Genomic DNA, 13,817 nt, shown 5'->3' with positions numbered 1-13,817 from the left:
TTGAAAGATCAAAACGAACGATTTCTTGCTCGTCGCTTGATCGTTTGCTGTGTTTACACGTGCCGATTATCGCTCAAATGCGATCATTATCGTGAAAATTTGAACGATAATCGTTCCGTGTAAACGCACCATTAGAGCTGCTATGCACATCCGACTCTTCATCCATGCTGCCATAACTATCCCTAAAATGGGGGGGGGGGAACAAAGCCAAAACAGCCAGAAGCATTGTGCTATTATATCTATATTAGAAGTAGCAGGACAACCAACTATGTAAAAGAGTTGGATAGATTCTACAAAAGCGAAAAAGTAGGACAATACTAGAAAGTTGCTTCATGCTGCATTTTGTAAATAAGCAATAAAAAATATTCATTGCAAAGGTATCCATAGCTAATAAAGCATCACATAGTACCACATTCCTCTATTAGTCACATAGGTTCCATATCTCCTACGTATGTTAATGTGTGTTGTAACAATGGCTCTAATAAACAGTACAGTAATAATATGAAACCAATTATAAAATATCAAAGGGGATTAAAATAGTTTAACTGTTATACAGGCATTATTAGGAGGGAGGTACAAGGCGGTATGTGATTACTCATAAACAGCTCGCTCCACCGTGTTTCCCCCCCAGCGCCCAAAAGATTATACAATTATATCATAAAAAACAAGAACCAGAAGCAGGTTCATAGCACAGTGTGGCGTACGACAGAGCCAGTGACAAGGGGCTGAGTACAGTAGTTAACTTGTTAGTTTGTTGTTGACATGATGAATTCTGATTTATGTTAAGAGCCAGCAAGCAATTTCAGAAGCTGCTGGTGATCAGCTTGCGAGAAAGGAAATGTAAATTGTCTCTTTCCTGACTTTGGGTTTTGAGTATCAATTAGAGAAACCCTGCAGTGTAAAGTCTGAAAAAAAATCCTGACTATGAAAAACATGATTCTGTGACAGAAAAATGACTAGAGAGTTGGCTGACATGAGAAGAAAGCCAGTGACAAATAACACAATGATTCAAGTGGGCCAGACGCCTACACGCAACGGAGGCCGCCATTATGGATCACATTGTCAGGCGGAGGAGAAAATTCACTGTATGCAAAGGAACCTATCATCAAGGTGGGCTTTTTATTAGGGCACATGTACTGTACAATCAAGACGGAAGTCGGGGGCACACCCATGCTGCATGGCCAGCGCTGCACAGTGGGAGAATGATTGAAGGGCCAGCTACTCATAATAAAGCTGTCAAAAAATATATATATTTTGCAAAACGGGTGGTTAATAGTAAGCATGTTCATTATTGGGACGGTTGTAATCAAATACAGCTATTATTCTATACGGTGTGTGCACTGCCAGGAAATTTCCAATTGACTTCAATGGAAAGCATTATTAGGCTATGTTCACACTACGTAAAACTACGGCCGTAGTTCTCGCAGCAGAACTACGGCCATAGTTTTGAGGGGTGGAAAATAGCCTTATTTTCAATGGGATGCCGGCCGGAGCGTACACACATCGTATACGATCTGGCCGGGATCCCATGCGGCGTCAGTAAAAAACTGACATGTCATTTTTTTGCGGCCGGAATTCAGTGAATTCCGGCCGCAGAAAGACATGTCAGTTCACACAGTGAAGCAAGTGGCTCCAGCCGCTCGCTTCACTGTGTGCTATGGAAAGCTCTGATGCGGGCGCACGCTGATGCGTCCGCATCAGAGCTCCGTGGCCGGAAAGATCACCCGGCCGGTACTTAAGTACCGGCGGGATGATCCGGGCTGAGACCGGCCTTTCCGTGACCCGTCCAGGGTCACAGAACGGCCGGTCTCACACGCCGTGTGAACATAGCCTTGGGGTACATGCACACTATAGAAACCGTGTGAATCCGCCTGTGCATAGAATGGAGTCTATGGCACTGGCGGAGATGCGGGTGATCGGGGGCGAGTGGCGGAACCTGCAGATCACCCACCGTGGATTCTGCAGCTCGCCCCCACGCGCATCTCCGCTGGCCCCATAGGCTTCATTTTATGGTTTGCCAGATTCTGACGTCCGCCCAAAAAATGAATCCGCTCATTCTTCGGGCAAACTACTGAATCTGCCAAACCATAGAATGAAGTCCAGCGGAGTATAGTATGGGACCAGCGGAGATACACGCGGCTGCTAGTATGGGTGAGCTGTGGAATCTGCGGCAGGTGATCCGCCAAGATTCCGTAGTGTGCACATTCCCTCATACTGAAAATGTGGACATATTTTTACCTCAAAATTATGGTTGTATTCTGCCTTTGTTTTAGCGCGTGAAGCCTTAGGTTATGTTCCTACTTTGACAACAAAGCGAGGAAATGTGGTTGTATCTTAATATAAACAGCCACTAATAAAAATCATGATCATTATTAGCATCTGTCTATATAGAGGGCCGCCTTCCCCTATATGTTCATACATAGCGTTACTGGCAGGGTTGTGGAGTGAGAGCTAGTTTTGCTTGGAGTGGGATTTGGAAAAAAAATTACCAACTCCAGCTGTAAAAAAAAAAAAAAAAAGAAACTTTTATTATTGAGTTTTTATATGAATTTTATCAATGTTCCTCATTAAAGGACAACTCCCACGAATTTTTTTTTTTTTAGCTTATTTAACACACATTACAAAGTTATGTAACTTTGTAATGTGGTTAAATAACCGGTCTGGCCCCCTTCCCCCACTTTCGGACCCCCGAGACACCACCCCACACACACTTTCGGACCCCCCGAAGTTAGAGAATGTATACATTACCGATTACGATCGTCACGGTCCTCTTCTCCCGGGCGGCATCTGGTGAAGACGACGTCAGAGGCTGGGGGAGATCCGGGTCTTCTTCCTCCTCGGCGTCTTCATAGAAAGTGAATGGGATGGAAAAAGCTGCTAGTGCACATGCGAACCAGCAGCCTTTTCATTGGCTGGAGCGCATCACATTGCTTCCAGCTTGCTCAGCCCTGATTGGCTGAAGTTGCTGGAAGCCATGTGATGCGCTCCAGCCAATGAAAAGGCTGCCGGTGCGCAAGTGCACTGGCAGCCTTTTCCATCCCCAGGACCCGGAAGTCAGAGACATCGCTGGACGGCGGCGACGGAGAGGCGGCAGTGGGCAAATCGAGTGGCGATCGTCACCGGAGGGATGGTGAGTATGGTGTCTGTGTGTGTCTGTTTTTTTTTTTTTTTTGGGGGGGTCCCGCGGGAGTTGTCCTTTAATATAGTTTATGTTCTATCAATCTAAAGCCCTTATTTATAACGACCAGAGAAACACTTTCTCCCATACATTTAATTAGAAAGGGTAAAGTATTTCCTCCATATATCTGCAATACAGCACTGGTCCTATTAGATAAGGGTGGTCGGGGAAAAGTTGGCCGTCACTATTTGGCAGTCCACTGTGCATTGAGCTGGAAGAGTCCATTGTGTGCGGGGAGATCTGCTGGTCTCTTCTTGGATGCTTGTATATGAGCAGCAGTGTAATATGAAGATGTAAAACAGAGCTGGAGGAGAAGCCATAAGTGTGCTATAGCTGCAGCAGGCTGCGTGTGTTTGAAAGAGAGAGAGAAAGCGAGGGACAGAAATTAAAGGGCAACAGTGAAAAATCAGTTCAAGGGGTGGTGGGCTCATAATAAAGAAGCCCTATTTACCCATCCCCAAGCCCCTGCAGTTCAGGGTCACGGCTCATCGTCCCCGGCCGGGCTCCCAATCATATGATGTCATGGCCCCAATCAGTGAGTGAGGAGGAAAACAGCTGTAGTCAGTTATTGGCTGAGCGGGTTCTTGTAGGGCTGCGCTGATTGAGGAGCGTGGATGCTGACAGAGAGCTGATAAATCTGGGCCTATGGCTGACCTCTCTATCACTATGGCTGACCACTATATCACACGTATCTGGCAGTTTCCTTTGTGTCTGGTGGATATTTAGTTAGTAGTGAGTTGTTCAGGACATGGAGGCTGGAGACTGGCTGCATTCACTGCACACACAGGAGAAGCTGCTTTATGTTATTATGTTATTCCATCAGAAGTCGCCGCCCGATTCCTGCGCACAGCGCCCGTCTATGCCCGGCATAGAGCACTAGAGGCAGTCGCCAGCCCCCACTGTGACGCGGCTCCACTAGAATGAATGGAGGGGCATCACAGAGGGGAGGGGGTTGTGTCACACTGGGGGCAGGCGGACCTACCTCCAGAGCTTCACCCTGGGCACGGGAACCAGAGGGTGGTTAAAAAAAAGGCCTGCGCCACCGCCATCTCCACGTGGGTGCTGATCCATTCAGGTAAAGAACATGATGGTATACTTGCTGTAAGAAACAGCAGGGCTTCCCCCAATAGACAGGGGAGAAACCACTGCTGTGTCTATGACAATAACGCAGGGGGATCACATGAAAACCGCACAGATACAAGAGAGCTGCATGCGGCTTCTGTCTGCTCACATCCTAAAGGTCACGTGTTAATCACGTGATGTCCCTTGAGTATTCTGTATACAGTTACAGGGAAGCTGCACATAAGCCCCATGCTGGAGGAGGAAGTGACCGGGCACAGGACTCCGCACACCGACAGCCATGCTGCAGGCCCTGTCCCTGTCCCTGCTGCTCAGCCTGCTCATACAGTGGGGGCTATGGGCGGTAGCGGCTCTTCTCCACACTGAGAAGTTCTACGATCTGGCAGGTAAGAACCGCGCGGCTCCCGGTGCAGTTACGGTTCCTAGCCCCATCCCCCCGCACACGCTTACACTCGCCGTGGTCTCGGGCTGATCCCCGGAGCTTCGCGCGGTCACTCTGCGTTATCGCACAGTCAGTTCACACTATACAGGTTGTAGTATTTACTGCGCCTGAAGCGTATCACGTGATGGACGCTCTCGCGTATCCTAGTAACCAAGGGCGGAGTTTTTAAAAGTTATGTAAAGCTTAGTGCGCATGTGCAATAGTATACTACAGCAGTGTGCATTATGGGGTGTGAGATGGCAGGCCTGCTGCAGGGGTTGTTAGTAACACATTGCAGCTTTTTATCTATGAAACTAATGGTACGTTAACACGGAGCGATAATTCGCCCGATCGTACGATTAACGATTTCGAAGTAACGATTTTTTTTATAACGATCAGCGTTTGGATGGAACGATATAGAAAATTTGTTTTGCGATCGCTTAAGCCTATCTCGCACATAGGTAAAATCAGTGAAAGAATGTTTACACGGAACGATCAGCGAATTTTTTGCGAGCGACGAACAACGATTTAAGAACATGTTCAAAGATCAAAATGAACGCTTTCTCGCTCGTTCGATCGTTCGCTGTGTTTACACGTACAATTATTGTTCGAATTCGATCGTTATCGTGCAAATTCGCGCGATAATCGTTCTGTGTAAACGTAGCATTATGTTGCGTTTACACGAAATGATAATTCGCCCGATCGTACGATTAACGATGTCGGCGTAACGATTTTTTTTTCATAACGGTCAGCATTTAGACCGCACGTTTTGCGATCACTTAAGCCTATCTCACACATTGGTTAAATTGGTGAACGACTGTTCACACGGAACGATCTGCGAATTTTTTGCGAACGGCGATTTTGGAACATGTTGTAAGATCAAAATGAACGATTTCTCGTTCGTCGTTTGATCGTTCGCAGCGTTTACACGTACGATTATCGTTCGAATTTGATCGTTATCGTGCAAATTCGCACGATAATCGTTTCGTGTAAACGCAGCATTGTGTTCACAAGGTGCGCTGTTGTGCTTTCTACATTTTTGCTGTGTTACATTTGTAAATGAATGCTGTAAATAGTCCATCACAAGAGCGCTACATAATATGTCCAAACCCTTGCTGCTCTCCTAAACGCAATACGGGCGTCTTCACATAACTGGGGTGTTTGCAGAAATGGGGTCTATTATTGCTTTAAAGGATTACTCCGGGCTGGGGTTATTTTTATTGTATGGCGGGGGAAGGGGTGGAAATAGAGGCCGCCGGTAACTTACCTCCCCAGTTCCAGCACCAGGTCCCGGATCGCGCCACCCCGTTCTCCCGTCCCGCTTCCTGGTCTGAGCTGGAAGCAGCGGGAGAACGGGGCGGCGCTGGAACCGGGGAGGTAAATTACCCGCACCCTCTATTTCCACCCCTTCCCCCGCCATACCCTAAAAATATCCCCCGCCTGGAGTAATCCTTTAAAAGGGTGCATCCCCACTATGGAACTGAATTCTATGCTGGGGCAGATACTGCCGTCCGCCCAAACAATTGACATGTCACGGGCAGAGAGTCAAGTGTGGGGGCGAATGGCGGAATCTGCGGGATGTTATCTGCGCGGATTCCGTAGTGTGAACCCAAACATGCAGTGTCATAAAAAAACACTTCTATTTGTTTCAATGGGAGACAAAAAAAAAAAAAAAAAAAAAGAAGTGACATGTTGCTTCTTTTCTGTGAAATGATGGGGAAGTTAAGAGTTTGACCCCCCCCCCCCCCCAGGCCGCCTGTGGCCCAAAGAATACAGAATACAGATGATACCCCTGTGTACATGCCCTAAACAGCACAGGTAGCATGAAATCCACAGAATTTAGCAGTGGAGTGGATGAGATTAAGATAAAAAAACTTAGCCACACTAATTTTTTTTTTAATTTAAAGGGGTAATCCACTCATATGTTGCTGCCCATGGTAAGACTAACAATTCATTGCATACTTGTTATTCTTGTGTCTTCAGCAGAAAGCAGAAGTTCAGAACTGGGGAAAGGAGACTGAGTAGATAATAACAATAATAAGTATGGAACTTAAAATTGTTAGTCTCACCATGGGCAGCAACATATAAAAAGTTCTTTTTTAACAGAATACCCCTTTAACTTGCAAATACCAAACAGTTAGGTGTGGATTTTTGTCAGAAAGATCTACAGCATTTTTGAATATACCCTTAGGTCCTATGCATACATCTACAACAGTTTTTACTAATTTTACTAATACTTTCAGCAGGATTCAGAAAAACATCAGTATCTTCTGACCATAAAAACTGAAGATAAAAAAAGCAAAAAAAATAAATAAAAAAAAGTTAACTGCTGCAGTGGTGCTCTCCTCCGGCTTCTTCCTCTCCGTACCTGCTCTGCAAACACACGAGTGACATCACTTATACACCGTATCTCTGGGGAAGGAGAGATGCTGCCTCCAGCCAGATTGACTGATTGACTGACATGGCAGGGAGCCAATAGCTCATTGCCCTGTTAAACACAGGGCCACAGGGTAAATGTCCAGATGCAGGACCACGCTGCGATATGAGCCTGGGCTGGCTAGCAGCGCACCTAGAACTCCACCTGAAAATAGGACATGCTCTATACTTTACGGGCCTAGGAAGTGAGAGTCCACAATAAATACACAGTATGCATATTATGCTGTGGAAATCCAGCAGATTGGCAGAAACAGTGTGGATTTTTTTTTTTTCATGATCTAGGTTTTTTTTTTTGCACTGAAACCATGCAGCTGTTTCCCTTACCTGGAACAGACTATACTGTACCTGACCTGTCCTTGACATTCTTATATATTTGTTTGAGTAGAGGGGCACAAAAGCAACAGGAAACACTTATCCACACTTAAAGGTGTACTCTGGAAGCTGAGTTGCTAATAAAACTGCAGTACCACATGTACTGTATATTCCTATTAGAATATAAAATACCCAAGGGGAGGCTGCCCATCACTAGAATCTGTTGGTGCTATAAAAATAAAGGGGGGGAGGGGAGCTTGTGCTCTCAATACTGGTGTGCGGCAGTGCTGAATCAGAGCAGCTTAGACAGCCCTGCAGTTCCCTACACAAAGTTTGGTCGTGTTATCCGTTACTACTGCCACTCAATAGAAGTGGATACAGAAAGAAAAATGTATACATTCATGATAATGAAGTTATATTACAAAGCAAATAATGAATTAACAACAACAAAAACTTCAGTCTTTGGAGTACCCCTTTAAGAATACTTAAAGAAGCAGTTCACTTTTTTTTTTTTTGGGCCCCCCCGGTAGCCTGTGGCACGTATACTTACAGAAGATGATTGGTGTCCCGCGGCGTAGCTCCGGTCCCGTCCCGCGGTGCCGTACAAATCCGGCGCGCGCTCACTTCCGCCGGCGCTGTGACTCCTCTTCTCGGCCTTGTAATTTGAACGCGAAAGTCACGTGCTTCCATAGAGAATGCATGGAAGCGAGTGACTTCCGGCGTATAATGACAGGACAGAGAAGAGGACTGACAGCAGCCAGCGGAAGTGAGCGTGCGCCGGATTTGAACGGCACCGCGGGACGGGACCGGATCTACGCCGCGGGACACCGATCATCTTCTGTAAGTATACATGCCACAGGCTACCGGGGGGGCCCCCCCCCAAAAAAAGTGAACTGCTTCTTTAAGACCCAACTAAATGTGAACCAATAACATCTTATGGGCCCTTTTACACAGAAAGATTATCTGACAGATTATCTGCCAAAGATTTGAAGCCAAAACCAGGAACAGACTATAAACAGAGACCAGGTCATAAAGGAAAGCCTGAGATTTCTCCTCTTTTCAAATTCAGTCCTGGCTTTGGCTTCAAATCTTTGGCAGATAATCTGTCAGATAATCTTTCCGTGTAAAAGGGCCCTTACACACATAGTCCCAGCTGATGCAGAAGATACTGCAGGCGCCCCAACCAGAACAGACATCACCAAAGGTCACTTGTAGCCTTGTTAACTTGATGGCAGTAGCCACATGAGGATGATTCAGAACCCGCTCAGCTGATGTGACCATCATATAAAGTTCTTTATAATTGTTTACATAGTGCAGACATACTATGCAGCCCTGTAGTTACTTAGACCTGCCCTAGCCCCACATGCATGTACTCTAGAGATAGTCTCTTTGGATGCATGTATAAGGGAAGGACTGAGAGAAACCACAGTACACATACAGAATCTACAGATATTCTACTTATCAGATGTGGAGACCCCGCTGCTGTAGTGCTACATCCTCTGAGCCACTGCGAGAGTGTGTAGGGGTCTGCACATACCGAGATATATAATAAGAACCAATAGTGAAAATTCCTCCTTCCGTTATCTTCTGACTTTCCTGTCATTACGGGATGTCAGGGGATAACATCAGTGGGCTCCATCATAAGCTGGAATTGATTCTCAGACCATACAGGCTGTCGGTAATGTCAACGTGCCATCCACCTCATTGACTTGAATGTCAGGGGAGTCTGAGCAAATGTCATTTTAACAGAAAAGAAGCACATACCGAAATGGGATTCTCTCACCGCTACATTCCTCTCCAAGGCCTCCAAGGTCTAGTCACATGCGGCAGAATGTTCCATACATGTGGATGGGCCTGTTACTGCAGCACATGCATGGATTTGTTTAAGCCCCATTGAGATAAACTGGACACTGGACCATCTGAACTAAAGGGGTTGTCCGGCGCTAAAAAATTATTCACAGAATAACACACGTTACAAAGTTATACAACTTTGTAATGTATGTTATGTCTGTGAATGGCCCCCTTCCCCGTGTCCCACCACCCCCACCCGTGTACCCGGAAGTGTGGTGCGCTATACATACCTGTCACGTGCCGACCACGGTCTCCGATCCTCAGCAGTGACGTCTTCTTCGGGCGGCCGGCGGATCTTCCCGAGTGCCGGCCGCCCTCTGCAGCGTCATCCGAAGCTCAGCCGTGATTGGCTGAGCATAACTGTGCTCAGCCAATCGCAGCTGATGACGCGGCCACGTCATTACAGTGCAGCGGAAATTTAACCAGTTTCCAATTCGAGGACAGCCATTCACCGACCTATATCACACACCATAGGACTAATTGCTGAAACTTTTTTTAATAGGTAGTGGAACATTTATACTTCTGTCACATCTCAGCCTGCGATGGACAGGGACAAAGTTTTTACGCCAGCAAGTCCAGACTGGTCTTATCACAGTATGGGGAATACGGTAAGGGCATATTGGAAGTTATGGCATGTGTAAACCACCCATAGCTGGCACAAGAGTCAGTTTCCTCCTCCTGGAAAAAAAACTAATTTAAATGAATATGTCAGTAATTTGATGTCTTTCTTGTTCCAGTCTTGGTGCATTTTTGTTTCTACGAATTCTTCGAGATGGCCATGACAGGAGGTTTGATAAAGTACGAGATAATCCCGGAACGTTTTTGGTATACTGGACAGTGCAAGGTGAGGAGATGCAAATGGAATATAGTTGAATTTATATAAATGTAAAATATTGGAGCGTTTATGGTTACGACTTCCATCCTTCCAGTAACAGATGGGGTTGGGTTATAGACCATTTCAGATGGAGTGACAGAAATAGCAGAGTACAGTGCTCTTCCGCCGTACTCGGCTCTTTCCATTGTTCCATAGGAATGACTAGAGCCGGGGGTCACATAACAGAGCCAGCAGGGTCCGATGCTGAGATTTCCGGGGGGGGTTCAGGAGTTGGACCTCCCCATGATCTCCTACTTTGCCCCTATCCTGTGGATAGGGGAAAAGTAAATTTTTCCCGGAATACCCCTTTAGAGAGAATTTTTGACTGCAATTCACATTCCAAACTGCTGACACTGTTAGGGTGGGTTTACACTACGGAATCCAAGTGGAGAAGTTCCGGCGGATTCTGTCGCTCGTACCCGTTTGTGGGGGCACGCCTGTGCCATAGACACCATTCTATGGCCAAGCCGAAGCCACATTCTACCGAAAGAATTGACATGTCAGTTCTTTCAGCGGAATGCAGAATCCGCCCGGCCATAGGATGGTGTCTATGGCACGGGTGGATATGCACGCTGCCGCGATTGACTACGAGTGATGGAATCCACCAAAACTTCTCTATGCGGATTCCATAGTGTGAAACCACCCTAAGCGCCCTATTGCATGGGACGATTATCTTGCAAAAAATCGTTATATCGTTTGAATTTAAACGATAATCGTCCTGTGTAATTGCAGGCAACGATCAAAAAATCTTTCGTATGTCGTTGATTTAGATCTGAACCTAAAATTATCGTTAATTGTTTGCTAATCGTTCACTGTAATTCCACATTTGTTCGCTCAAGTTCCGCATTTGCTCACTAATCGTTCAGTGTAATTGCACATTGGTCATTGTTTTGCTGGGATCAGAAGGAATAAACAATCATAGTAACGATCGCAATAATGATCGTAGTAACGATCGTATCTAACGATAACGTGTAATTTGGTGAACAATTTCAGGTTAATGATAAACAATCACGTTTGCGATTGTTTATCGCTAGTCGTTTAAAAACGCTCTGTGTAATAGTCCCCTTAGATAGCTGTTATGTCAAGGAGACACATGGTACCTTTCATATCTGTCTGTGCTTCCAGGATGTAAAAAAAATGCTTTTATTTTCCTGTGTCAGGAGTCAGAGGCATTTTCAAGCCCCTAGAGAGCTGAGGACTGTAACTCCTTGCTTCCCCTGCCACCACATCTTGCATCTGCACACAATTCAGAGCACAGGAGCAAGATTTGGAGGCTGAACCCTGTCAATCAAGAAGAGTGATAGATTCCCTTTAATGTTGTGTTACTGTAAATCAGCTTTGTATATCCCAGTGGAGGTCCTCCGATTTATGATGTAAGCTTGTTTAACAATCAGTTTGATTCATTAGTGACAAAGGACACGGGGAGTTTTATTTAATGTTGACCAGTATCGGATATGTCTTTTTATTCTTCCCCAGGCATATGGGTATTTGTAACATTACTTCCATCTTTAATCCTAAATCTTGAGAAAAGAAACAAGCCTCTGGGGCTGACTGACTACTTAGGGTGGACACTGTGGACTGTGGGATTCCTGATCCAAGCAGTTGCTGATGAGCAGAAGCGGACATTTAAAGCTGACCCCGATAATGCAGTGAGTGATCTGACTTCTTATTGTATAATTGCTGCCGCAATTTATCGATAATCAATATATTCTCCTTATAGTTATGACTGACTATAAAAATGAATTATGCAGACACAGATGTGTAATTAGGAGTGAATTACAAAACAAACATGAATTATAGATCCCTATGGTAGTAAAGTGGTGGAAGACGACCGTGCCAGACATGTAGAAATAATGGGAAAGGTAATCAAGTGGGACAGGGGATAGCCTGATTTACCATTCCTAGTCATAGTCACTGCTCATGCCATATAACTCATATCACAATAACAAACAAACCTTCTAAGCAGTAGTATGTATGAATGGAAGAAGCTTTGTAATAAATATTATTAGGTTAATGTAGGTTAAATTGCCTCCTTAAACAAGAATGTCCGTCTCAAAAAGTAACCCTTTATCCACAGGATATAGGATAACAATCTGATTGGTGGGGTCCATCTGCTTTTGGAGATGGGAATACTCCTGTAAGACATTGGCATAGTTGGATATTGCCAGTGTTTTCCTAGCAGTCAATAGCTTATATAAAGGATCATCTCATGAAGACAACCCCCATATGCTCTATTGGGGCACATAGATGTTTTTGGGTAGCGTTGGTCATCTATGTATTTAAATGAGCACCATCTAATACTAAGTGTACGGCAAGACAAAACCTCTCCTGGCAATGGTAGCCAATTGCTAAAATCAACAGAGAACTGATGGTTTTTAAAGGGGTTGTCTTCATGCTTTAAGTGTCCACTATAGGCATAGTATGTTACGCCAATAAGATATCTAATTCTCATGAATATATATTACACTATGGTCACTATCACTTAGCTCAGTATTTGTAAGCTAAAACCAGCTAAACAGAGACAAATTATATAGAAAAGATTTGTGCCTATTCTGTATTTTAGACCCAATCTTGATTTTTCTTACAAATACTGATTCAAAATACTGTGAATGTGGACATAAAGGGGTTTTCTAATTTAAAAATACTGGTCCCCTATGCACAGTATAGTATGATTATGAGAGTGTGGTGGGGGCCACCTCCAAGGCCCACTGAGGATCTCTCTACCAGCGACCTGGCTTCTTTCTTATGAAAATCCCTTAAACTACTGGGCTTAAATAATATTACCAAATATAATATATGCTTGTATCTGCAAGAAAAATGTCCAGTGCCAATATCTAGTATGTTCTTAATAAATTATCTGCACACTATTTAATATGAAGTAACATGCCTCTATGTCGTCTGTCAAATTTCCATAGGGTAAATTTATCCAGAGTGGTCTGTGGGCATACAGTCGACATCCGAACTACCTGGGAGAGATCCTGCAATGGAGCGGGCTGTTTCTGTCTGCATCTGCAGTGCTAAGCGGCTACCAGTACCTGAGCGTCATATCCCCACTATTTGTGTGGTTCCTCCTTAATTATGTCAGTGGTATCCCGATTCTTGAGAGACAGGCAATGAAAAGATGGGGAGAGGACTCAACATATAAAAGCTACATACAGCAAACTCCTGTACTGTGGCCATGGAAATTCTGACTTAATTCTGCCAATAAAGCAAATCAAGATAAATGACTATAGCATATAACACTTCTGGGAGAGTTTTCCCTCCATTAACCAATAATTACCTTTTTTTTAAAACATGTATTACCAATTTGTTTAAAAAAATAAAATAAAGAGCAAATTTAATAAGAAATCTTCATGGTGTTGCTTGAAACTCTTTACAACCCACAGATGCATTGCGGATTTGGACTAAGTTTTAATTTGCAATTAGTTATTTCAAAGTGAAATGTTCAAGTTCTTGGGTTGGTGGTCCTGATCAGTGGGGGGTGTCCCCAGCTGATCAAATGGGTACTGGCCATACACTTTAGACATAAGTAAGCTGATCGTGTCAATTTGGTGTGACTGGCTAACCATGTACATAAGGTCTATCCGACTCACACTCAGCATCTGCCAGAGGGAATGTGAGCATGCATGGTGTTTGTGTATTAGGGAATCAAGAGAGATAGCTGT

At 44.7% G+C, this 13,817-nt stretch overlaps 1 protein-coding gene across 1 annotated transcript; it reads left to right on the top strand.

Annotated features, from left to right (window-relative positions):
* The first annotated feature begins 4,443 nt into the window (after nucleotides 1-4,443).
* On the top strand, nucleotides 4,444-13,500 carry LOC138793550 (uncharacterized). The gene is made up of 5 exons (XM_069972162.1): nucleotides 4,444-4,644; nucleotides 9,781-9,886; nucleotides 10,016-10,122; nucleotides 11,629-11,801; nucleotides 13,068-13,500. The coding sequence occupies exons 1-5, from the start codon at nucleotides 4,539-4,541 to the stop codon at nucleotides 13,341-13,343; spliced, it is 768 nt and encodes a 255-aa protein (XP_069828263.1). The 5' UTR covers nucleotides 4,444-4,538; the 3' UTR covers nucleotides 13,344-13,500.
* Nucleotides 13,501-13,817: the final 317 nt, after the last annotated feature.

Source organism: Dendropsophus ebraccatus, chromosome 5 (genome assembly GCF_027789765.1).
Source record: "Dendropsophus ebraccatus isolate aDenEbr1 chromosome 5, aDenEbr1.pat, whole genome shotgun sequence".
In the NCBI taxonomy this organism is placed as follows: Eukaryota; Metazoa; Chordata; class Amphibia; order Anura; family Hylidae; genus Dendropsophus; species Dendropsophus ebraccatus.
This window is presented reverse-complemented; position numbering and strand designations above follow the sequence as displayed.